This window comes from Coregonus lavaretus (assembly GCF_964263955.1).
Source record: "Coregonus lavaretus genome assembly, chromosome: 33".
In the NCBI taxonomy this organism is placed as follows: Eukaryota; Metazoa; Chordata; class Actinopteri; order Salmoniformes; family Salmonidae; genus Coregonus; species Coregonus lavaretus.
This window is the reverse complement of record NC_140020.1, coordinates 29,296,237-29,322,005: the sequence shown is the minus strand read 5'-3', so window position 1 is coordinate 29,322,005 and position 25,769 is coordinate 29,296,237. Positions and strand designations below refer to the sequence as shown.

Genomic DNA, 25,769 nt, shown 5'->3' with positions numbered 1-25,769 from the left:
TGATACACTGCCGAATTTGCAGGTTTTCCTACTTACAAAGCATGTAGAGGTCTGTAATTTTTATCATAGGTACACTTCAACTGTGAGAGACGGAATCTAAAACAAAAATCCAAAAAATCACATTGTATGATTTTTAAGTAATTCATTTGCATTTTATTGCATGACATAAGTATTTGACCACCTACCAACCAGTAAGAATTCCGACTCTCACAGACCTGTTAGTTTTTCTTTAAGAAGCCCTCCTGTTCTCCACTCATTACCTGTATTAACTGCACCTGTTTGAACTCGTTACCTGTATAAAAGACACCTGTCCACACACTCAATCAAACAGACTCCAACCTCACCACAATGGCCAAGACCAGAGAGCTGTGTAAGGACATCAGGGATAAAATTGTAGACCTGCACAATGCTGGGATGGGCTACAGGACAATAAGCAAGCAGCTTGGTGAGAAGGCAACAACTGTTGGCGCAATTATTAGAAAATGGAAGAAGTTCAAGATGACGGTCAATCACCCTCGGTCTGGGGCTCCATGCAAGATCTCACCTCGTGGGGCATCAATGATCATGAGGAAGGTGAGGGATCAGCCCAGAACTACACGGCAGGACCTGGTCAATGACCTGAAGAGAGCTGGGACCACAGTCTCAAAGAAATCCATTAGTAACACACTACGCCGTCATGGATTAAAATCCTGCAGCGCACGCAAGGTCCCCCTGCTCAAGCCAGCGCATGTCCAGGCCCGTCTGAAGTTTGCCAATGACCATCTGGATGATCCAGAGGAGGAATGGGAGAAGGTCATGTGGTCTGGTGAGACAAAAATATAGCTTTTTGGTCTAAACTCCACTCGCCATGTTTGGAGGAAGAAGAAGGATGAGTACAACCCCAAGAACACCATCCCAACCGTGAAGCATGGAGGTGGAAACATCATTCTTTGGGGATGCTTTTCTGCAAAGGGGACAGGACGACTGCACCGTATTGAGGGGCGGATGGATGGGGCCATGTATCGCGAGATCTTGGCCAACAACAACCTTCCCTCAGTAAGAGCATTGAAGATGGGTCGTGGCTGGGTTTTCCAGCATGACAACGACCCGAAACACACAGCCAGGGCAACTAAGGAGTGGCTCCGTAAGAAGCATCTCAAGGTCCTGGAGTGGCCTAGCCAGTCTCCAGACCTGAACCCAATAGAAAATCTTTGGAGGGAGCTGAAAGTCCGTATTGCCCAGCGACAGCCCCGAAACCTGAAGGATCTGGAGAAGGTCTGTATGGAGGAGTGGGCCAAAATCCCTGCTGCAGTGTGTGCAAACCTGGTAAAGACCTACAGGAAACGTATGATCTCTGTAATTGCAAACAAAGGTTTCTGTACCAAATATTAAGTTCTGCTTTTCGGATGTATCAAATACTTATGTCATGCAATAAAATGCAAATTAATTACTTAAAAATCATACAATGTGATTTTCTGGATTTTTGTTTTAGATTCCGTCTCTCACAGTTGAAGTGTACCTATGATAAAAATCACAGACCTCTACATGCTTTGTAAGTAGGAAAACCTGCAATTTCGGCAGTGTATCAAATACTTGTTCTCCCCACTGTATATATTTTTTACATTTGCAAAAATGTCAAAAAAACAGTTTTCACTTTGTCATTATGCTGTATTGTGTGTAAATTCATTAGGACTTTTATTTATTTAATCCATTTTAGAATAAGGCTGTAACGTAACAAAATGTGGAAAAAGTCAAGGGGTCTGAATACTTTCCGAATGCACTTCATGTTTTGATAAGGTTTGTATCACAACTAAAGTGGCCAAATAACTTCTTAAAATTAAGCACATTAATCCACTTTACAACCGGTGTAGAGCCTAACTGGCATACATACGCAGCGCGTGAGTTTCAAGTATGGGGAAGATAATTTCCACCATAAAAATACACCTTTATAATAAAGCATTACATGCATAATCGCATTTGTGGTCACTTTTGAGAATGGTGTTTTCAGCCTCATTGCTTTTAAATCGTTTTTTGATGCGAGCGGTTGTAATAATTTGGGATCTATCTTATCACACAACTGTCCCAGACTATGTTTGGAATATTTATTACTCGCACAGAAGGACAAGTTGACCAATAGAATAGGTCAACGTTTGTACTATGGGGGATTGTAGATTGACATAGGCTAGTGCTTTTGCTGTTTGTTTGGCCTACTCATCTTGCTGGCTGAAGAATAGTAAATGTGGACAGTTCTGCTAACATCTTCAATATGTCCCTCGGAAATCGATAAGAAGGACGCCGCGGTTGCGTCCCTGATGTGTCTCTCTTCACTTGTAGCCTACTTCAGCGCTTAGATAGATGCCTGTGAGAAGAACCCGATCACCTGACGGGCATTGGCTAATAAGAATTGTCATATCTGAGAGAGCCACGTGTATCACAACTAAAGTTGCATAAATAACTCTAAATTAAGCATATAGGAGGACCTGTTCCTTTGTTAACCGCTCAACACAGAATAGCTGCATGTGTGCACTCCCTCAGAAATCGTTTGGAGAAAACATCCTTTCTATTTTATTCAGCTATGTTCAATTGTATTCTTCATACTATAAAATAATATAAAATAATGCCATGGAATTCTAAGCAAATAACTAGTGTAGCCCACAGCCATATGGCATAGCCAAATCAGGGCCTAAAATAAGGACCACTCAGAGTATGCTATTCTGTTCTTCTGAAATAGACTACATTTTCTTCATATAGTGTTTCTTTAGACCTGTCTAAAATAAATGATGGATTTATTGTGATGGTGCAGGCTATATTCAATGGATTTATTAGACTTTTTAACATGTAGATGTTCCAAAGGTCTGCATCAGTGGCTTGTAGGCTATGCATGGAAGCCAGGAGATGCTAAATGTGTTTATGTTAATTAACAGTAAATTACTGTGAGACCGGAAGGTATTTGCTTGACAATCAACGGCTGACAATATGTCATGACCTCCACAGCCCTAGGTGCAACTCAATAGTAGGAAAGTGTTCTTAATGTTTTGTACACTCAGTGAATATTTACCACTTATAATGGATCCAATCTTTATGAAATTATTTGAGAAATTATTATGCTGTGTTACATGGATTAACTTTGTCTTACTTTCTAGGTGTGAGTGGAAACAAACTCTCTCAATATGTCAATGTGGGGGTTGATGTCCATCTACCTTGTCACAATACGGCTGATCCAGAAGACTGCTCCTCAACTACATGGCTTTACTCCAGAGCTGGGATTGGGAATGCTATTGCAGTTTTCTCTAAGGGGGAGGTGAGACATAACTCACAGAGAACTGAGAGACTGAGTGTGAAGGCTCAGTCTCTATATCTGTAAGTCGCTTTCGATAAAAGCGTCTGCTAAATGGCATATTATTATTATTTATTATTATATCTTCAAAGTGTCACAGCTGAAGATGCTGGACTCTACACCTGTTGAGTAAACAACAGAACCCCATTTGAGACAGATAATGATACCTATTTGTCTATTCTCACCAGTGAGTTTTTCTGTTTACAGTAAAGTCAAGAGCGAAAAGTTGTCTTAGTTATACAACATATACAATACAGTAGTACACAATAAATGTACAACTACCACAATATTGTATTTTTCTTCTGTCTCTCCCAGTCTCCTCATCCACACCAGAGACAGATCTAAAGCCTAATAGATCAGTAACTTTAAGTTGCTCTCAGCACACATTTGATGGACTTGGAACAAGTATCTCACTCATTGACCATGCAGTTAGTCTTAGCTGGGAGGATGACAGGTAGTGAGCTGCAGGGAGACTCCAGATACCAGGTCAGAGGGTTTCGCTGTGACCTCACTCTGTGACACTCCAGAGGGAGGACAACAACAGGAAGTGGATGTGTCAGCTGACTGACAAGGGAAAAGTGAAGAACTCCATTGACTTCACCTCTACATTCTCAGGTACGTATTCTTCACAGGGGGCTGCTGAGGGAGGACGACTCATAATAATGGCTGTAACGGAGCGAATGTAATGGCATCAAACACATGGAAACCATGGAAACCATGTGTTTGATGTATTTGATACCATTCCACTTATTCCGCTCCAGCCATTACCACGAGCCCGTCCTCCCCAATTAAGGTGCCACCAACCTCCTGTGGTATTCTTGTTATGCTACTCTGGAAAAAATGAACAAGAATGTAATATTAAACCTGATAATTATGGTAATGACGAAAAATAGGAAAACGACGGTAAGAAACAATCTACTAAGTAAAATTCAAACCCTGTTCATCAAGGCAACACTTTCACTACTGTACCTCATTGTGCTTCATCTATGTACGGTGTCATTTGTGTGTCAGTCCCTCTTTCACTCAACCTCCTTGTTGTGAGCCAGGCTGATCTCAAGTGACACAGGTGTGCTCTGTGTCATCAGGTCTTAACCAGTCGGGGGTGATTTGGGTGTCAGTGAGGCTGTGTGTGGCCGCAGCTCTGGTTGTCATCTTCAGGAGGAGGGCGCGTAAGTCATCTACAACTCTCTTAATTACCCTCTGAAGTCAGGTTCTATTCTATCTGAACTGAACTAATTTCCTTCATACAGTTAGTAGATATTTATAATGTTGTATAGTAAAGAAAACCTTTATTTTGGTGTGAAATTAGTATTTTATTAAGGATTCACGATCGTTCTATCTCAGATTCTGTTTCAGAAAATCAGATGCTAGTCAACACAGGAAATGTTATTGTGAATATCATGTGTGTGTGTGTGTGTGTGTGTGTGTGTGTGTGTGTGTGTGTGTGTGTGAGGCCAGAGAACAGACATTACCTATACTGAGGTCAACCTTCCCACTGGTAGACCAACAGACTGAGTATGCAACCATTAGATCAAGACCCTGAACCATAGACTATTCACTATTAAGACTATAATCTTATATTGATATATTAAAGAGGTTAGTAGAATAATCAGATATTCAAATTCTCACCATTTCTGTTGCAAGATATATGTTTAAAGCAGTCGCAATGTGACGCAAGTTTTGACTGGGCTGAGCGGGACCTGTTCTTCCGCAGAGGTAGGGGGAAGAGACTCACGAAACTCACGTGAGTATTGTATTGCAAATGCAGCTGCCGTGAAGTAGATCTTTTTTTTACTAATAAAAAAGATTGGGTATCGATGTCTTGCCAAGGCTGCACTGCAGCGTGTACTCACAGACGCTATCCCACTACTGGACGGCACGGGGGCTTTGACCTGCTTCGTTTCCGATCTGGGCCGGTACACCCCTCCTTAGACAACCTGGTGGTCCCGGGCTCCCCCAGGAACACCATATCGATACCAAACTTAGTGCGGACACCCGTTCGACATACCGCGCTGCAGCCCAGAGCTCCTCAGCTCATTCGATCCACCAACCTCAGCCTCCCAGTGACTTGGATTACAGGCACGCGCCACCGCGCCCGGCGAGAAACTCAGCTGCAGGTAACGGTGATAAAGTGAGTAAGTAGCCCAGTCTGTAGCGTCATTTCGAAGAAGGGGTGTAGGCTACATTCCTTTGCAATGTCAATGGAAATAACGTAAACCTTTAAGTTCATCAAATTGCCCTACATTTGAATAGTTTTTCAATGAAAGTCAGAGTAGATAACGGAACATCTCTGACGGTCATTTGTTGATGTTTCTAGGATACAAAAGTAGTCTAGCCTGGGCCTATCTGTGCTGCTGGCTAGGTTGTAAAAAATGAATTAAGGTAAATTATGCATGGTTTACCATACATTGTGGAAGTGTAAAGTAAAAACACCTGTAACTAACAGTTTGAAATATTGTATTTGTATTAGTTACAAAATATATTTTAAAACAGTAACAGATTCAATAAAATACTTAGAAAAAGTATTGTGCTAATTTAAAATCTGCTAAGGCCCAAAAACATATGAATGAACAAAACCAAGGAATATGCTGACTTCATGCACATCACAATGGACATAATAAACACCAAACATATCATTCACACATCAACCATGCTTTGCTTAATTGATGTCTGCATCCCTACTGCATGCAATAAAAAAGTGTCTATGAAGTCATCTTCAAGCACACTATGTGCTATCATAGATTCACATCAGCTGTAAAAAAAAAAAAAAAAAAAAAAGATATCCTCTGTTACTCAATCAATAAAGCCTTAGACAGTTTGAAAGTCTATAGTCCAGCACAGGGAGAAGAGTAAGAAACTAGGGGTCATCCCTCCAGGACCAGGCTGGAGCTCAATACCAGATGCTTCTTCTATACAGAGAACAAAACAACACACATGGTTCCTCCTGGTTGTGTAAATGGTGACTATGGCAACCATGATGGTCAGTGCCATAAAGAGCATGATGTGACTGATGGGCAACTCAACAACATTTCTGGTACCTGGACAATGAGACAGACAGTGATTAAACAAAATCATTTTGATTAATTTATTTGAAAGTAAAGGTTGTATCACACAGCAGCCACTAGAGGCTGCTGAAGATCAATATCCATTAACCATTAACCGTTAACCAAACACCTACAACTCTGTTTATATTGCTTCATCACAGAAGCTTTATTATTCAGTAAATATTTTACCCTGTGGAAGTAGATTGATGAATAGAAAAGGATCTTTAGTTTGCAAACACATAACCATTCTCAATCCTGTCCTTTTTGAGAACTTTAAACCACAAGCCCAAATGTAACACATGGTAAAATGTGTCACTTCTATAAGCTGATAAATATGTACCCTGCACAGGAGGCTGCTGAGGGGAGGACAGCTCATAATAATGGCTGGAATGGAGTTAATGGAATGGTATAAAAAAACAAACGTGTTTGATGTGTTCGATATCATTCCATTTATTCTGTTCCAGCCATTACTATGAGCCCATCCACCGGCCGCCTGTGGTACTCTGCTATCAATGTGTAATAGGGTGGAAGTGCCTCTATAGAGAGCAATAGTAATGGCGTCTTTTTGTAGGCACTAACTCCGCCATGGTTTGTTGGACAAAGCCTATGGGAAAATGAATGGAGTTTTCGTACGGTTTTTGGATAAACGCAGAAAATATGGTGTGTGGTAAACACAGGCTTAGAAGATTTAATACGTTTTGTTCTGTGAGATAATCTTCATCAGTTAACATCACTTTTTGTTATATACCCTTTGTTGGCAATGACACAGGTCAAACGTTTTCTGTAAGTCTTCACACACTGTTGCTGGTATTTTGGCCCATTCCTCCATGCAGATCTCCTCTAGAGCAGTGATGTTTTGGGGCTGTCGCTGGGCAACACAGACTTTCAACTCCCTCCAAAGATTTTCTATGGGGTTGAGATCTGGAGACTGGCTAGGCCACTCCAGGACCTTGAAATGCTTCTTACGAAGCCACTCCTTCGTTGCCCGGGCGGTGTGTTTGGGATCATTGTCATGCTGAAAGACCCAGCCACGTTTCATCTTCAATGCCCTTGCTGATGGAAGGAGGTTTTCACTCAAAATCTCACGATACATGGCCCCATTCATTCTTTCCTTTACACGGATCAGTCGTCCTGGTCCCTTTGCAGAAAAACAGCCCCAAAGCATGATGTTTCCACCCCCATGCTTCACAGTAGGTATGGTGTTCTTTGGATGCAACTCAGCATTCTTTGTCCTCCAAACACAAGTTTTTACCAAAAAGTTATATTTTGGTTTCATCTGAGCATATGACATTCTCCCAATCCTCTTCTGGATCATCCAAATGCACTCTAGCAAACTTCAGACGGGCCTGGACATGTACTGGCTTAAGCAGGGGGACACGTCTGGCACTGCAGGATTTGAGTCCCTGGCGGCGTAGTGTGTTACTGATGGTAGGCTTTGTTACTTTGGTCCCAGCTCTCTGCAGGTCATTCACTAGGTCCCCCCGTGTGGTTCTGGGATTTTTGCTCACCGTTCTTGTGATCATTTTGACCCCACGGGGTGAGATCTTGAGTGGAGCCCCAGATCGATGGAGATTATCAGTGGTCTTGTATGTCTTCCATTTCCTAATAATTGCTCCCACAGTTGATTTCTTCAAACCAAGCTGCTTACCTATTGCAGATTCAGTCTTCCCAGCCTGGTGCAGGTCTACAATTTAGTTTCTATAGTGTCCTTTGACAGCTCGTTGGTCTTGGCCATAGTGGAGTTTGGAGTGTGACTGTTTGAGGTTGTGGACAGGTGTCTTTTATACTGATAACAAGTTCAAACAGGTGCCATTAATACAGGTAACGAGTGGAGGACAGAGGCGCCTCTTAAAGAAGAAGTTACAGGTCTGTGAGAGCCAGAAATCTTGCTTGTTTGTAGGTGACCAAATACTTATTTTCCACCATAATTTGCAAATAAATTCATTAAAAATCCTACAATGTGATTTCCTGGATTAATTTTTCTCATTTTGTCTGTCATAGTTGACGTGTACCTATGATGAAAATTACAGGCCTCTCTCATCTTTTTAAGTGGGAGAACTTGCACAATTGGTGGCTGACTAAATACTTTTTTCCCCCACTGTATTTGTCTGCTAAACTATACTCAATACTGTATGGTGAGAAACTTGCTGTACTGAGACATTCTGACAGAGGTGAGTCAGATTGAGAGGACAATGGTTGAAATAGCAGTTTTAAGGCTGCTTGTGTCCCTTTTGTATCTGATAAATATAATATAAAATTATTTTGATAAGTAGACATTTTTGTTGTGACATTCTGTGGATAAAATTATTCAATTAATGTGAAAAGCATACCTGTGAAATCTGTAAAGTATAATCTATATGAAAAATAATGATCTTATATTGCTATTGTCAGGTGTCAGGTTCAATGTTCAGGTTCAATGTAAGCTAGCTAGCTAACATTAGGCTATAACTAGCAATGCAAATGGATTTCTGAGATACTAATAATATTACTACACAGCTCATACACGTAATGTTAGATAGCGAGCCAGCCAGCTAACGTTAGCTAGCTAGCTAACAGTAAGCTTTAACTTGCAATGAAAACAACTTTCTGACAAAATTAGAAACTTATAATATCTGAAAATGTAGCTAGACTCTTACTTGTATACATATATGGACGCTTCTCCCTCTCTGTCACGGATGCCATGGTTGCCCTTAGTTTGAAGATGTAATCCGTGGAAAGGTGTTTTATACAACAGCTTTCTGTGTTCTCTTTTCGACTCCCACCGCATTTGCAGTCATACTCTGCTTCCACCGGGCATTCCACTGATTTTAAAACTTTTGTGACAACAACAGTGTTGATCGCTGTTTCTTCCCTATCACTGTCATCAGAAGACTCTAATATGTCTGGTTCAATTAAAATGTTTTTACCTACACTACCGGTCAAAAGTTTTAGAACACCTACTCATTCAAGGGTTTTTCTTCATTTTTACTATTTTCTACTTTGTAGAATAATAGTGAAGACATCACAACTATGAAATAACATAGATGGAGTCATGTAGTAACCAAAAAAGTGTAAAACAAATGAAAATATATTTTATATTTGAGATTCTTCAAATAGCCACCCTTTACCTTGATGACAGCTTTGCACACTCTTGACATTCTCTCAACCAGCTAGACCTGGAATGCTTTTCCAACAGTCTTGAAGGAGTTCCCACATATGCTGAGCACTCGGGGGATTGTGGAGGCCAGGTCACTCTGGGTCTTCCATTCCTGTGGCGGTCCTCATGAGAGCCAGTTTCATAATAGCGCTTGATGGTTTTTGCGACTGCGCTTGAAGAAACTTTAAAAGTGATTGAAATGTTCCGTATTGACTGACCTTCATGTCTTAAAGTAAAGTCTCTTTGCTTATTTGAGCTGTTGTTGCCATAATATGGACTTGGTCTTTTAACAAAGAGGGCTATCTTCTATGTTCTAAAACTCATGACCGGTAGTGTAAATCAGGAATTTATTCGTCGTCTGATTCATTTTCGGAGTCAGAGAGAGTCAGAATGGCACAATCCTCCTCCAGAAAGTAGTCCATCACAACTTTTTCCCACTTATCTTTGTCGATAGCGCCTGCTAAACTCTGTGCAGCAATGTATCTTTCAAAAAAGCTGATGTAGAAAGGATTATCTACACATTCTGAGCAGCTCATGTTATAGACATACCAATTCGAACTCATCTCTCGGCATATCCAGCCCATCTATTATCTCAGCCAATCATGGCTAGTGGGAAGGTTTCTGTCTTTTTCCATGGCTAAACCAACTAGGCTCGTAATTTAACAATTGTATTTGTATTTACAGATGGCATACACGTTTGTTATTAAGGCACATGAAAGTCCACATGTTCCAGAAGGCATTTTGGCCAAAAAACACATTTTGATTTAAATAAAAGATAATAAATTACGTTCAAATGCCTCACCTGTTAAGTAGTGACGTGCACGTATGCCTAGCTTCCTGGAATGGGTCACAAATACACATTATTGCATGAGACAAGCTATACTTTTTCACTTGTTTTTTTTTACTAGATCCTGTGCATTGTTTCTATTTTAATTTGATTTATGTAGTGTCTAAATGCAGGAAACCACTCCAACCTACCAGCCAATGAGGGCATGGTCAGTGCATCAAAATATGATGACATTTCTTTCATTATATTTACTCATATGAATCATGATTAAATCCAGCTGTTATCAAACAATGGGATGAATGTCCGGTTTAAAGGCTTCATCTGTCATTTTGTCCTACTCCTCTTTGCAGATCTTCTCCAAGTCATTAAGGTGTCGAGGCTGACGTTTGGCAACTCGAACCTTCAGCTCCCTCCACAGATTTTCTATGGGATTAAGGTCTGGAGACTGGCTAGGTCACTCCAGGACCTTAATGTGCTTCTTCTTGAGCCACTCCTTTGTGGCCTTGGCCGTGTGTTTTGGGTCATTGTCATGCTGGAATACCCATCCACGACCCATTTTCAATGCCCTGGCTGAGGGAAGGAGGTTCTCACCCAAGATTTGACGGTACATGGCCCCGTCCATCGTCCCTTTGATGCGGTGAAGTTGTCCTGTCCCCTTAGCAGAAAAACACCCCCAAAGCATAATGTTTCCACCTCCATGTTTGACGGTGGGGATGGTGTTCTTTGGGTCATAGGCAGCATTCCTCCTCCTCCAAACACGGCGAGTTGAGTTGATGCCAAAGAGCTCGATTTTGGTCTCATCTGACCACAACACTTTCACCCAGTTCTCCTCTGAATCATTCAGATGTTCATTGGCAAACTTCAGACGGGCCTGAATATGTGCTTTCTTGAGCAGGGGGGCCTTGCGGGCGCTGCAGGATTTCAGTCCTTCACAGCGTAGTGTGTTACCAATTGTTTTCTTGGTGACTATGGTCCCAGCTGCCTTGAGATCATCGACAAGATCCTCCCGTGTAGTTTTGGGCTGATTCCTCACCGTTCTCATGATCATTGCAACTCCACGAGGTGAGATCTTGCATGGAGCCCCAGGCCGAGGGAGATTGACAGTTATTTTGTGTTTCTTCCATTTGCGAATAATTGCACCAACTGTTGTCACCTTCTCACCAAGCTGCTTGGCGATGGTCTTGTAGCCCATTCCAGCCTTGTGTAGGTCTACAATCTTGTCCCTGACATTCTTGGAGAGCTCTTTGGTCTTGGCCATGGTGGAGAGTTTGGAATCTGATTGATTGATTGCTTCTGTGGACAGGTGTCTTTTATACAGGTAACAAACTGAGATTAGGAGCACTCCCTTTAAGAGTGTGCTCCTAATCTCAGCTCGTCACCTGTATAAATGACACCTGGGAGCCAGAAATCTTTCTGATTGAGAGGGGGTCAAATACTTATTTCCCTCATTAAAATGCAAATCAATTTATAACATTTGTGACATGTGTTTTTCTGGATTTTGTTGTTGTTATTCTGTCTCTCACTGTTCAAATAAACCTACCATTACAATTATAGACTGATCATTTCTTTGTCAGTGGGCAAACGTACAAAATCAGCAGGGGATCAAATACTTTTTTCCCTCACTGTATATATATATTTTTTACATTTGCAAAAATGTCAAAAAAACAGTTTTCACTTTGTCATTATGCTGTATTGTGTGTAAATTCATTAGGACTTTTATTTATTTAATCCATTTTAGAATAAGGCTGTAACGTAACAAAATGTGGAAAAAGTCAAGGGGTCTGAATACTTTCCGAATGCACTTCATGTTTTGATAAGGTTTGTATCACAACTAAAGTGGCCAAATAACTTCTTAAAATTAAGCACATTAATCCACTTTACAACCGGTGTAGAGCCTAACTGGCATACATACGCAGCGCGTGAGTTTCAAGTATGGGGAAGATCATTTCCACCATAAAAATGCACCTTTATAATAAAGCATTACATGCATAATTGCATTTGTGGTCACTTTTGAGAATGGTGTTTTCAGCCTCATTGCTTTTAAAACGTTTTTTGATGCGAGCGGTTGTAATAATTTGGGATCTATCTTATCACACAACTGTCCCAGACTATGTTTGGAATATTTATTACTCGCACAGAAGGACAAGTTGACCAATAGAATAGCTCAACGTTTGTACTATGGGGGATTGTAGATTGACATAGGCTAGTGCTTTTGCTGTTTGTTTGGCCTACTCATCTTGCTGGCTGAAGAATAGTAAATGTGGACAGTTCTGCTAACATCTTCAATATGTGCCTCGGAAATCGATAAGAAGGACGCCGCGGTTGCGTCCCTGATGTGTCTCTCTTCACTTGTAGCCTACTTCAGAGCTTAGATAGATGCCTGTGAGAAGAACCCGATCACCTGACGGGCATTGGCTAATAAGAATTGTCATATCTGAGAGAGCCACGTGTATCACAACTAAAGTTGCATAAATAACTCTAAATTAAGCATATAGGAGGACCTGTTCCTTTGTTAACCGCTCAACACAGAATAGCTGCATGTGTGCACTCCCTCAGAAATCGTTTGGAGAAAACATCCTTTCTATTTTATTCAGCTATGTTCAATTGTATTCTTCATACTATAAAATAATATAAAATAATGCCATGGAATTCTAAGCAAATAACTAGTGTAGCCCACAGCCATATGCTTATATGGCATAGCCAAATCAGGGCCTAACATAAGGACCACTCAGAGTATGCTATTCTGTTCTTCTGAAATAGACTACATTTTCTTCATATAGTGTTTCTTTAGACCTGTCTAAAATAAATAATGGATTTATTGTGATGGTGTAGGCTATATTCAATGGATTTATTAGACTTTTTAACATGTAGATGTTCCAAAGGTCTGCATCAGTGGCTTGTAGGCTATGCATGGAAGCCAGGAGATGCTAAATGTGTTTATGTTAATTAACGGTAAATTACTGTGAGACCAGAAGGTATTTGCTTGACAATCAACGGCTGACAATATGTCATGACCTCTACAGCCCTAGGTGCAACTCAATAGTAGGAAAGTGTTCTTAATGTTTTGTACACTCAGTGAATATTTACCACTTATAATGGATCCAATCTTTATGAAATTATTTGAGTAATTATTATGCTGTGTTACATGGATTAACTTTGTCTTACTTTCTAGGTGTGAGTGGAAACAAACTCTCTCAATATGTCAATGTGGGGGTTGATGTCCATCTACCTTGTCACAATACGGCTCATCCAGAAGACTGCTCCTCAACTACATGGATTTACTCCAGAGCTGGGATTGGGAATGCTATTGCAGTTTTCTCTAAGGGGGAGGTGAGACATAACTCACAGAGAACTGAGAGACTGAGTGTGAAGGCTCAGTCTCTATATCTTCAAAGTGTCACAGCTGAAGATGCTGGACTCTACACCTGTTGAGTAAACAACATAACCCCATTTGAGACAGATAATGATACCTATATGTCTATTCTCACCAGTGAGTTTTTCTGTTTACAGTAAAGTCAAGAGCGAAAAGTTGTCTTAGTTATACAACATATACAATACAGTAGTACACAATAAATGTACAACTACCACAATATTGTATTTTTCTTCTGTCTCTCCCAGTCTCCTCATCCACACCAGAGACAGATCAGTAACTTTAAGTTGCTCTCAGCACACATTTGATGGACTTGGAACAAGTATCTCACTCATTGACCATGCAGTTAGTCTTAGCTGGGAGGATGACAGGTAGTGAGCTGCAGGGAGACTCCAGATACCAGGTCAGAGGGTTTCGCTGTGACCTCACTCTGTGACACTCCAGAGGGAGGACAACAACAGGAAGTGGATGTGTCAGCTGACTGACAAGGGAAAAGTGAAGAACTCCATTGACTTCACCTCTACATTCTCAGGTACGTATTCTTCACAGGGGGCTGCTGAGGGAGGACGACTCATAATAATGGCTGTAACGGAGCGAATGTAATGGCATCAAACACATGGAAACCATGGAAACCATGTGTTTGATGTATTTGATACCATTCCACTTATTCTGCTCCAGCCATTACCACGAGCCCGTCCTCCCCAATTAAGGTGCCACCAACCTCCTGTGGTATTCTTGTTATGCTACTCTGGAAAAAATGAACAAGAATGTAATATTAAACCTGATAATTATGGTAATGACGAAAAATAGGAAAACGACGGTAAGAAACAATCTACTAAGTAAAATTCAAACCCTGTTCATCAAGGCAACACTTTCACTACTGTACCTCATTGTGCTTCATCTATGTACTGTGTCATTTGTGTGTCAGTCCCTCTTTCACTCAACCTCCTTGTTGTGAGCCAGGCTGATCTCAAGTGACACAGGTGTGCTCTGTGTCATCAGGTCTTAACCAGTCGGGGGTGATTTGGGTGTCAGTGAGGCTGTGTGTGGCCGCAGCTCTGGTTGTCATCTTCAGGAGGAGGGCACATAAGTCATCTACAACTCTCTTAATTACCCTCTGAAGTCAGGTTCTATTCTATCTGAACTGAACTAATTTCCTTCATACAGTTAGTAGATATTTATAATGTTGTATAGTAAAGAAAACCTTTATTTTTGGTGTGAAATGAGTATTTTATTAAGGATTCACGATCGTTCGATCTCAGATTCTGTTTCAGAAAATCAGATGCTAGTCAACACAGGACATGTTATTGTGAATATCATGTGTGTGTGTGTGTGTGTGTGTGTGTGTGTGTGTGTGTGTGTGTGTGTGTGTGTGTGTGTGTGTGTGTGTGTGTGTGTGTGTGTGTGTGTGTGTGGGGCCAGAGAACAGACATTACCTATACTGAGGTCAACCTTCCCACTGGTAGACCAACAGACTGAGTATGCAACCATTAGATCAAGACCCTGAACCATAGACTATTCACTATTAAGACTATAATCTTATATTGATATATTAAAGAGGTTAGTAGAATAATCAGATATTCAAATTCTCACCATTTCTGTTGCAAGATATATGTTTAAAGCAGTCGCAATGTGACGCAAGTTTTGACTGGGCTGAGCGGGACCTGTTCTTCCGCAGAGGTAGGGGGAAGAGACTCACGAAACTCACGTGAGTATTGTATTGCAAATGCAGCTGCCGACCGTGAAGTAGATCTTTTTTTTACTAATAAAAAAGATTGGGTATCGATGTCTTGCCAAGGCTGCACTGCAGCGTGTACTCACAGACGCTATCCCACTACTGGACGGCACGGGGGCTTTGACCTGCTTCGTTTCCGATCTGGGCCGGTACACCCCTCCTTAGACGACCTGGTGGTCCCGGGCTCCCCCAGGAACACCATATCGATACCAAACTTAGTGCGGACACCCGTTCGACATACCGCGCTGCAGCCCAGAGCTCCTCAGCTCATTCGATCCACCAACCTCAGCCTCCCAGTGACTTGGATTACAGGCACGCGCCACCGCGCCCGGCGAGAAACTCAGCTGCAGGTAACGGTGATAAAGTGAGTAAGTAGCCCAGTCTGTAGCGTCATTTCGAAGAAGGGGTGTAGGCTACATTCCTTTGCAATGTCAATGGAAATAACGTAAACCTTTAAGTTCATCAAATTGCCCTACATTTGAATAGTTTTTCAATGAAAGTCAGAGTAGATAACGGAACATCTCTGACGGTCATTTGTTGATGTTTCTAGGATACAAAAGTAGTCTAGCCTGGGCCTATCTGTGCTGCTGGCTAGGTTGTAAAAAATGAATTAAGGTAAATTATGCATGGTTTACCATACATTGTGGAAGTGTAAAGTAAAAACACCTGTAACTAACAGTTTGAAATATTGTATTTTTATTAGTTACAAAATATATTTTAAAACAGTAACAGATTCAATAAAATACTTAGAAAAAGTATTGTGCTAATTTAAAATCTGCTAAGGCCCAAAAACATATGAATGAACAAAACCAAGGAATATGCTGACTTCATGCACATCACAATGGACATAATAAACACCAAACATATCATTCACACATCAACCATGCTTTGCTTAATTGATGTCTGCATCCCTACTGCATGCAATAAAAAAGTGTCTATGAAGTCATCTTCAAGCACACTATGTGCTATCATAGATTCACATCAGCTGTAAAAAAAAAAAAAAAAAAAAAAAGATATCCTCTGTTACTCAATCAATAAAGCCTTAGACAGTTTGAAAGTCTATAGTCCAGCACAGGGAGAAGAGTAAGAAACTAGGGGTCATCCCTCCAGGACCAGGCTGGAGCTCAATACCAGATGCTTCTTCTATACAGAGAACAAAACAACACACATGGTTCCTCCTGGTTGTGTAAATGGTGACTATGGCAACCATGATGGTCAGTGCCATAAAGAGCATGATGTGACTGATGGGCAACTCAACAACATTTCTGGTACCTGGACAATGAGACAGACAGTGATTAAACAAAATCATTTTGATTAATTTATTTGAAAGTAAAGGTTGTATCACACAGCAGCCACTAGAGGCTGCTGAAGATCAATATCCATTAACCATTAACCGTTAACCAAACACCTACAACTCTGTTTATATTGCTTCATCACAGAAGCTTTATTATTCAGTAAATATTTTACCCTGTGGAAGTAGATTGATGAATAGAAAAGGATCTTTAGTTTGCAAACACATAACCATTCTCAATCCTGTCCTTTTTGAGAACTTTAAACCACAAGCCCAAATGTAACACATGGTAAAATGTGTCACTTCTATAAGCTGATAAATATGTACCCTGCACAGGAGGCTGCTGAGGGGAGGACAGCTCATAATAATGGCTGGAATGGAGTTAATGGAATGGTATAAAAAAACAAACGTGTTTGATGTGTTCGATATCATTCCATTTATTCTGTTCCAGCCATTACTATGAGCCCATCCACCGGCCGCCTGTGGTACTCTGCTATCAATGTGTAATAGGGTGGAAGTGCCTCTATAGAGAGCAATAGTAATGGCGTCTTTTTGTAGGCACTAACTCCGCCATGGTTTGTTGGACAAAGCCTATGGGAAAATGAATGGAGTTTTCGTACGGTTTTTGGATAAACGCAGAAAATATGGTGTGTGGTAAACACAGGCTTAGAAGATTTAATACGTTTTGTTCTGTGAGATAATCTTCATCAGTTAACATCACTTTTTGTTATATACCCTTTGTTGGCAATGACACAGGTCAAACGTTTTCTGTAAGTCTTCACACACTGTTGCTGGTATTTTGGCCCATTCCTCCATGCAGATCTCCTCTAGAGCAGTGATGTTTTGGGGCTGTCGCTGGGCAACACAGACTTTCAACTCCCTCCAAAGATTTTCTATGGGGTTGAGATCTGGAGACTGGCTAGGCCACTCCAGGACCTTGAAATGCTTCTTACGAAGCCACTCCTTCGTTGCCCGGGCGGTGTGTTTGGGATCATTGTCATGCTGAAAGACCCAGCCACGTTTCATCTTCAATGCCCTTGCTGATGGAAGGAGGTTTTCACTCAAAATCTCACGATACATGGCCCCATTCATTCTTTCCTTTACACGGATCAGTCGTCCTGGTCCCTTTGCAGAAAAACAGCCCCAAAGCATGATGTTTCCACCCCCATGCTTCACAGTAGGTATGGTGTTCTTTGGATGCAACTCAGCATTCTTTGTCCTCCAAACACAAGTTTTTACCAAAAAGTTATATTTTGGTTTCATCTGAGCATATGACATTCTCCCAATCCTCTTCTGGATCATCCAAATGCACTCTTGCAAACTTCAGACGGGCCTGGACATGTACTGGCTTAAGCAGGGGGACACGTCTGGCACTGCAGGATTTGAGTCCCTGGCGGCGTAGTGTGTTACTGATGGTAGGCTTTGTTACTTTGGTCCCAGCTCTCTGCAGGTCATTCACTAGGTCCCCCCGTGTGGTTCTGGGATTTTTGCTCACCGTTCTTGTGATCATTTTGACCCCACGGGGTGAGATCTTGAGTGGAGCCCCAGATCGATGGAGATTATCAGTGGTCTTGTATGTCTTCCATTTCCTAATAATTGCTCCCACAGTTGATTTCTTCAAACCAAGCTGCTTACCTATTGCAGATTCAGTCTTCCCAGCCTGGTGCAGGTCTACAATTTAGTTTCTATAGTGTCCTTTGACAGCTCGTTGGTCTTGGCCATAGTGGAGTTTGGAGTGTGACTGTTTGAGGTTGTGGACAGGTGTCTTTTATACTGATAACAAGTTCAAACAGGTGCCATTAATACAGGTAACGAGTGGAGGACAGAGGCGCCTCTTAAAGAAGAAGTTACAGGTCTGTGAGAGCCAGAAATCTTGCTTGTTTGTAGGTGACCAAATACTTATTTTCCACCATAATTTGCAAATAAATTCATTAAAAATCCTACAATGTGATTTCCTGGATTAATTTTTCTCATTTTGTCTGTCATAGTTGACGTGTACCTATGATGAAAATTACAGGCCTCTCTCATCTTTTTAAGTGGGAGAACTTGCACAATTGGTGGCTGACTAAATACTTTTTTCCCCCACTGTATTTGTCTGCTAAACTATACTCAATACTGTATGGTGAGAAACTTGCTGTACTGAGACATTCTGACAGAGGTGAGTCAGATTGAGAGGACAATGGTTGAAATAGCAGTTTTAAGGCTGCTTGTGTCCCTTTTGTATCTGATAAATATAATATAAAATTATTTTGATAAGTAGACATTTTTGTTGTGACATTCTGTGGATAAAATTATTCAATTAATGTGAAAAGCATACCTGTGAAATCTGTAAAGTATAATCTATATGAAAAATAATGATCTTATATTGCTATTGTCAGGTGTCAGGTTCAATGTTCAGGTTCAATGTAAGCTAGCTAGCTAACATTAGGCTATAACTAGCAATGCAAATGGATTTCTGAGATACTAATAATATTACTACACAGCTCATACACGTAATGTTAGATAGCGAGCCAGCCAGCTAACGTTAGCTAGCTAGCTAACAGTAAGCTTTAACTTGCAATGAAAACAACTTTCTGACAAAATTAGAAACTTATAATATCTGAAAATGTAGCTAGACTCTTACTTGTATACATATATGGACGCTTCTCCCTCTCTGTCACGGATGCCATGGTTGCCCTTAGTTTGAAGATGTAATCCGTGGAAAGGTGTTTTATACAACAGCTTTCTGTGTTCTCTTTTCGACTCCCACCGCATTTGCAGTCATACTCTGCTTCCACCGGGCATTCCACTGATTTTAAAACTTTTGTGACAACAACAGTGTTGATCGCTGTTTCTTCCCTATCACTGTCATCAGAAGACTCTAATATGTCTGGTTCAATTAAAATGTTTTTACCTACACTACCGGTCAAAAGTTTTAGAACACCTACTCATTCAAGGGTTTTTCTTCATTTTTACTATTTTCTACTTTGTAGAATAATAGTGAAGACATCACAACTATGAAATAACATAGATGGAGTCATGTAGTAACCAAAAAAGTGTAAAACAAATGAAAATATATTTTATATTTGAGATTCTTCAAATAGCCACCCTTTACCTTGATGACAGCTTTGCACACTCTTGACATTCTCTCAACCAGCTAGACCTGGAATGCTTTTCCAACAGTCTTGAAGGAGTTCCCACATATGCTGAGCACTCGGGGGATTGTGGAGGCCAGGTCACTCTGGGTCTTCCATTCCTGTGGCGGTCCTCATGAGAGCCAGTTTCATAATAGCGCTTGATGGTTTTTGCGACTGCGCTTGAAGAAACTTTAAAAGTGATTGAAATGTTCCGTATTGACTGACCTTCATGTCTTAAAGTAAAGTCTCTTTGCTTATTTGAGCTGTTGTTGCCATAATATGGACTTGGTCTTTTAACAAATAGGGCTATCTTCTATGTTCTAAAACTCATGACCGGTAGTGTAAATCAGGAATTTATTCGTCGTCTGATTCATTTTCGGAGTCAGAGAGAGTCAGAATGGCACAATCCTCCTCCAGAAAGTAGTCCATCACAACTTTTTCCCACTTATCTTTGTCGATAGCGCCTGCTAAACTCTGTGCAGCAATGTATCTTTCAAAAAAGCTGATGTAGAAAGGATTATCTACACATTCTGAGCAGCTCATGTTATAGACATACCAATTCGAACTCATCTCTCGGCATATCCAGCCCATCCATTATCTCAGCCAATCATGGCTAGTGGGAAGGTTTCTGTCTTTTTCCATGGCTAAACCAACTAGGCTCGTAATTTAACAATTGTATTTGTATTTACAGATGGCATACACGTTTGTTATTAAGGCACATGAAAGTCCACATGTTCCAGAAGGCATTTTGGCCAAAAAACACATTTTGATTTAAATAAAAGATAATAAATTACGTTCAAATGCCTCACCTGTTAAGTAGTGACGTGCACGTATGCCTAGCTTCCTGGAATGGGTCACAAATACACATTATTGCATGAGACAAGCTATACTTTTTCACTTGTTTTTTTTTACTAGATCCTGTGCATTGTTTCTATTTTAATTTGATTTATGTAGTGTCTAAATGCAGGAAACCACTCCAACCTACCAGCCAATGAGGGCATGGTCAGTGCATCAAAATATGATGACATTTCTTTCATTATATTTACTCATATGAATCATGATTAAATCCAGCTGTTATCAAACAATGGGATGAATGTCCGGTTTAAAGGCTTCATCTGTCATTTTGTCCTACTCCTCTTTGCAGATCTTCTCCAAGTCATTAAGGTGTCGAGGCTGACGTTTGGCAACTCGAACCTTCAGCTCCCTCCACAGATTTTCTATGGGATTAAGGTCTGGAGACTGGCTAGGTCACTCCAGGACCTTAATGTGCTTCTTCTTGAGCCACTCCTTTGTGGCCTTGGCCGTGTGTTTTGGGTCATTGTCATGCTGGAATACCCATCCACGACCCATTTTCAATGCCCTGGCTGAGGGAAGGAGGTTCTCACCCAAGATTTGACGGTACATGGCCCCGTCCATCGTCCCTTTGATGCGGTGAAGTTGTCCTGTCCCCTTAGCAGAAAAACACCCCCAAAGCATAATGTTTCCACCTCCATGTTTGACGGTGGGGATGGTGTTCTTTGGGTCATAGGCAGCATTCCTCCTCCTCCAAACACGGCGAGTTGAGTTGATGCCAAAGAGCTCGATTTTGGTCTCATCTGACCACAACACTTTCACCCAGTTCTCCTCTGAATCATTCAGATGTTCATTGGCAAACTTCAGACGGGCCTGAATATGTGCTTTCTTGAGCAGGGGGGCCTTGCGGGCGCTGCAGGATTTCAGTCCTTCACAGCGTAGTGTGTTACCAATTGTTTTCTTGGTGACTATGGTCCCAGCTGCCTTGAGATCATCGACAAGATCCTCCCGTGTAGTTTTGGGCTGATTCCTCACCGTTCTCATGATCATTGCAACTCCACGAGGTGAGATCTTGCATGGAGCCCCAGGCCGAGGGAGATTGACAGTTATTTTGTGTTTCTTCCATTTGCGAATAATTGCACCAACTGTTGTCACCTTCTCACCAAGCTGCTTGGCGATGGTCTTGTAGCCCATTCCAGCCTTGTGTAGGTCTACAATCTTGTCCCTGACATTCTTGGAGAGCTCTTTGGTCTTGGCCATGGTGGAGAGTTTGGAATCTGATTGATTGATTGCTTCTGTGGACAGGTGTCTTTTATACAGGTAACAAACTGAGATTAGGAGCACTCCCTTTAAGAGTGTGCTCCTAATCTCAGCTCGTCACCTGTATAAATGACACCTGGGAGCCAGAAATCTTTCTGATTGAGAGGGGGTCAAATACTTATTTCCCTCATTAAAATGCAAATCAATTTATAACATTTGTGACATGTGTTTTTCTGGATTTTGTTGTTGTTATTCTGTCTCTCACTGTTCAAATAAACCTACCATTACAATTATAGACTGATCATTTCTTTGTCAGTGGGCAAACGTACAAAATCAGCAGGGGATCAAATACTTTTTTCCCTCACTGTATATATATATTTTTTACATTTGCAAAAATGTCAAAAAAACAGTTTTCACTTTGTCATTATGCTGTATTGTGTGTAAATTCATTAGGACTTTTATTTATTTAATCCATTTTAGAATAAGGCTGTAACGTAACAAAATGTGGAAAAAGTCAAGGGGTCTGAATACTTTCCGAATGCACTTCATGTTTTGATAAGGTTTGTATCACAACTAAAGTGGCCAAATAACTTCTTAAAATTAAGCACATTAATCCACTTTACAACCGGTGTAGAGCCTAACTGGCATACATACGCAGCGCGTGAGTTTCAAGTATGGGGAAGATCATTTCCACCATAAAAATGCACCTTTATAATAAAGCATTACATGCATAATTGCATTTGTGGTCACTTTTGAGAATGGTGTTTTCAGCCTCATTGCTTTTAAAACGTTTTTTGATGCGAGCGGTTGTAATAATTTGGGATCTATCTTATCACACAACTGTCCCAGACTATGTTTGGAATATTTATTACTCGCACAGAAGGACAAGTTGACCAATAGAATAGCTCAACGTTTGTACTATGGGGGATTGTAGATTGACATAGGCTAGTGCTTTTGCTGTTTGTTTGGCCTACTCATCTTGCTGGCTGAAGAATAGTAAATGTGGACAGTTCTGCTAACATCTTCAATATGTGCCTCGGAAATCGATAAGAAGGACGCCGCGGTTGCGTCCCTGATGTGTCTCTCTTCACTTGTAGCCTACTTCAGAGCTTAGATAGATGCCTGTGAGAAGAACCCGATCACCTGACGGGCATTGGCTAATAAGAATTGTCATATCTGAGAGAGCCACGTGTATCACAACTAAAGTTGCATAAATAACTCTAAATTAAGCATATAGGAGGACCTGTTCCTTTGTTAACCGCTCAACACAGAATAGCTGCATGTGTGCACTCCCTCAGAAATCGTTTGGAGAAAACATCCTTTCTATTTTATTCAGCTATGTTCAATTGTATTCTTCATACTATAAAATAATATAAAATAATGCCATGGAATTCTAAGCAAATAACTAGTGTAGCCCACAGCCATATGCTTATATGGCATAGCCAAATCAGGGCCTAACATAAGGACCACTCAGAGTATGCTATTCTGTTCTTCTGAAATAGACTACATTTTCTTCATATAGTGTTTCTTTAGACCTGTCTAAAATAAATAATGGATTTATTGTGATGGTGTAGGCTATATTCAATGGATTTATTAGACTTTTTAACATGTAGATGTTCCAAAGGTCTGCATCAGTGGCTTGTAGGCTATGCATGGAAGCCAGGAGATGCTAAATGTGTTTATGTTAATTAACGGTAAATTACTGTGAGACCAGAAGGTATTTGCTTGACAATCAACGGCTGACAATATGTCATGACCTCTACAGCCCTAGGTGCAACTCAATAGTAGGAAAGTGTTCTTAATGTTTTGTACACTCAGTGAATATTTACCACTTATAATGGATCCAATCTTTATGAAATTATTTGAGTAATTATTATGCTGTGTTACATGGATTAACTTTGTCTTACTTTCTAGGTGTGAGTGGAAACAAACTCTCTCAATATGTCAATGTGGGGGTTGATGTCCATCTACCTTGTCACAATACGGCTCATCCAGAAGACTGCTCCTCAACTACATGGATTTACTCCAGAGCTGGGATTGGGAATGCTATTGCAGTTTTCTCTAAGGGGGAGGTGAGACATAACTCACAGAGAACTGAGAGACTGAGTGTGAAGGCTCAGTCTCTATATCTTCAAAGTGTCACAGCTGAAGATGCTGGACTCTACACCTGTTGAGTAAACAACATAACCCCATTTGAGACAGATAATGATACCTATATGTCTATTCTCACCAGTGAGTTTTTCTGTTTACAGTAAAGTCAAGAGCGAAAAGTTGTCTTAGTTATACAACATATACAATACAGTAGTACACAATAAATGTACAACTACCACAATATTGTATTTTTCTTCTGTCTCTCCCAGTCTCCTCATCCACACCAGAGACAGATCAGTAACTTTAAGTTGCTCTCAGCACACATTTGATGGACTTGGAACAAGTATCTCACTCATTGACCATGCAGTTAGTCTTAGCTGGGAGGATGACAGGTAGTGAGCTGCAGGGAGACTCCAGATACCAGGTCAGAGGGTTTCGCTGTGACCTCACTCTGTGACACTCCAGAGGGAGGACAACAACAGGAAGTGGATGTGTCAGCTGACTGACAAGGGAAAAGTGAAGAACTCCATTGACTTCACCTCTACATTCTCAGGTACGTATTCTTCACAGGGGGCTGCTGAGGGAGGACGACTCATAATAATGGCTGTAACGGAGCGAATATAATGGCATCAAACACATGGAAACCATGGAAACCATGTGTTTGATGTATTTGATACCATTCCACTTATTCCGCTCCAGCCATTACCACGAGCCCGTCCTCCCCAATTAAGGTGCCACCAACCTCCTGTGGTATTCTTGTTATGCTACTCTGGAAAAAATGAACAAGAATGTAATATTAAACCTGATAATTATGGTAATGACGAAAAATAGGAAAACGACGGTAAGAAACAATCTACTAAGTAAAATTCAAACCCTGTTCATCAAGGCAACACTTTCACTACTGTACCTCATTGTGCTTCATCTATGTACTGTGTCATTTGTGTGTCAGTCCCTCTTTCACTCAACCTCCTTGTTGTGAGCCAGGCTGATCTCAAGTGACACAGGTGTGCTCTGTGTCATCAGGTCTTAACCAGTCGGGGGTGATTTGGGTGTCAGTGAGGCTGTGTGTGGCCGCAGCTCTGGTTGTCATCTTCAGGAGGAGGGCACATAAGTCATCTACAACTCTCTTAATTACCCTCTGAAGTCAGGTTCTATTCTATCTGAACTGAACTAATTTCCTTCATACAGTTAGTAGATATTTATAATGTTGTATAGTAAAGAAAACCTTTATTTTTGGTGTGAAATGAGTATTTTATTAAGGATTCACGATCGTTCGATCTCAGATTCTGTTTCAGAAAATCAGATGCTAGTCAACACAGGAAATGTTATTGTGAATATCATGTGTGTGTGTGTGTGTGTGTGTGTGTGTGTGTGTGTGTGTGTGTGTGTGTGTGTGTGTGTGTGTGTGTGTGGGCCAGAGAACAGACATTACCTATACTGAGGTCAACCTTCCCACTGGTAGACCAACAGACTGAGTATGCAACCATTAGATCAAGACCCTGAACCATAGACTATTCACTATTAAGACTATAATCTTATATTGATATATTAAAGAGGTTAGTAGAATAATCAGATATTCAAATTCTCACCATTTCTGTTGCAAGATATATGTTTAAAGCAGTCGCAATGTGACGCAAGTTTTGACTGGGCTGAGCGGGACCTGTTCTTCCGCAGAGGTAGGGGGAAGAGACTCACGAAACTCACGTGAGTATTGTATTGCAAATGCAGCTGCCGTGAAGTAGATCTTTTTTTTACTAATAAAAAAGATTGGGTATCGATGTCTTGCCAAGGCTGCACTGCAGCGTGTACTCACAGACGCTATCCCACTACT

The 25,769-nt window shown here is 40.9% G+C and overlaps 1 protein-coding gene across 1 annotated transcript in view; it reads left to right on the top strand.

The window, feature by feature from the left end:
- The window catches only part of LOC311108814 (uncharacterized protein), a 39,021-nt gene extending 13,853 nt beyond the window's left edge, over positions 1–25,168 (top strand). Inside the window, exons 7-15 of the mRNA XM_084151580.1 lie at positions 3,123–3,280; positions 3,632–3,931; positions 4,402–5,447; positions 13,456–13,613; positions 13,902–14,185; positions 14,656–15,752; positions 23,762–23,919; positions 24,208–24,491; positions 24,962–25,168. Coding sequence (XP_084007706.1) covers positions 3,123–3,128 — 6 coding nt within the window. The 3' untranslated portion in view covers positions 3,129–3,280; positions 3,632–3,931; positions 4,402–5,447; ... (4 more) ...; positions 24,208–24,491; positions 24,962–25,168. The remainder of the gene's footprint in view (positions 1–3,122; positions 3,281–3,631; positions 3,932–4,401; positions 5,448–13,455; positions 13,614–13,901; positions 14,186–14,655; positions 15,753–23,761; positions 23,920–24,207; positions 24,492–24,961) is intronic.
- Positions 25,169–25,769: the final 601 nt, after the last annotated feature.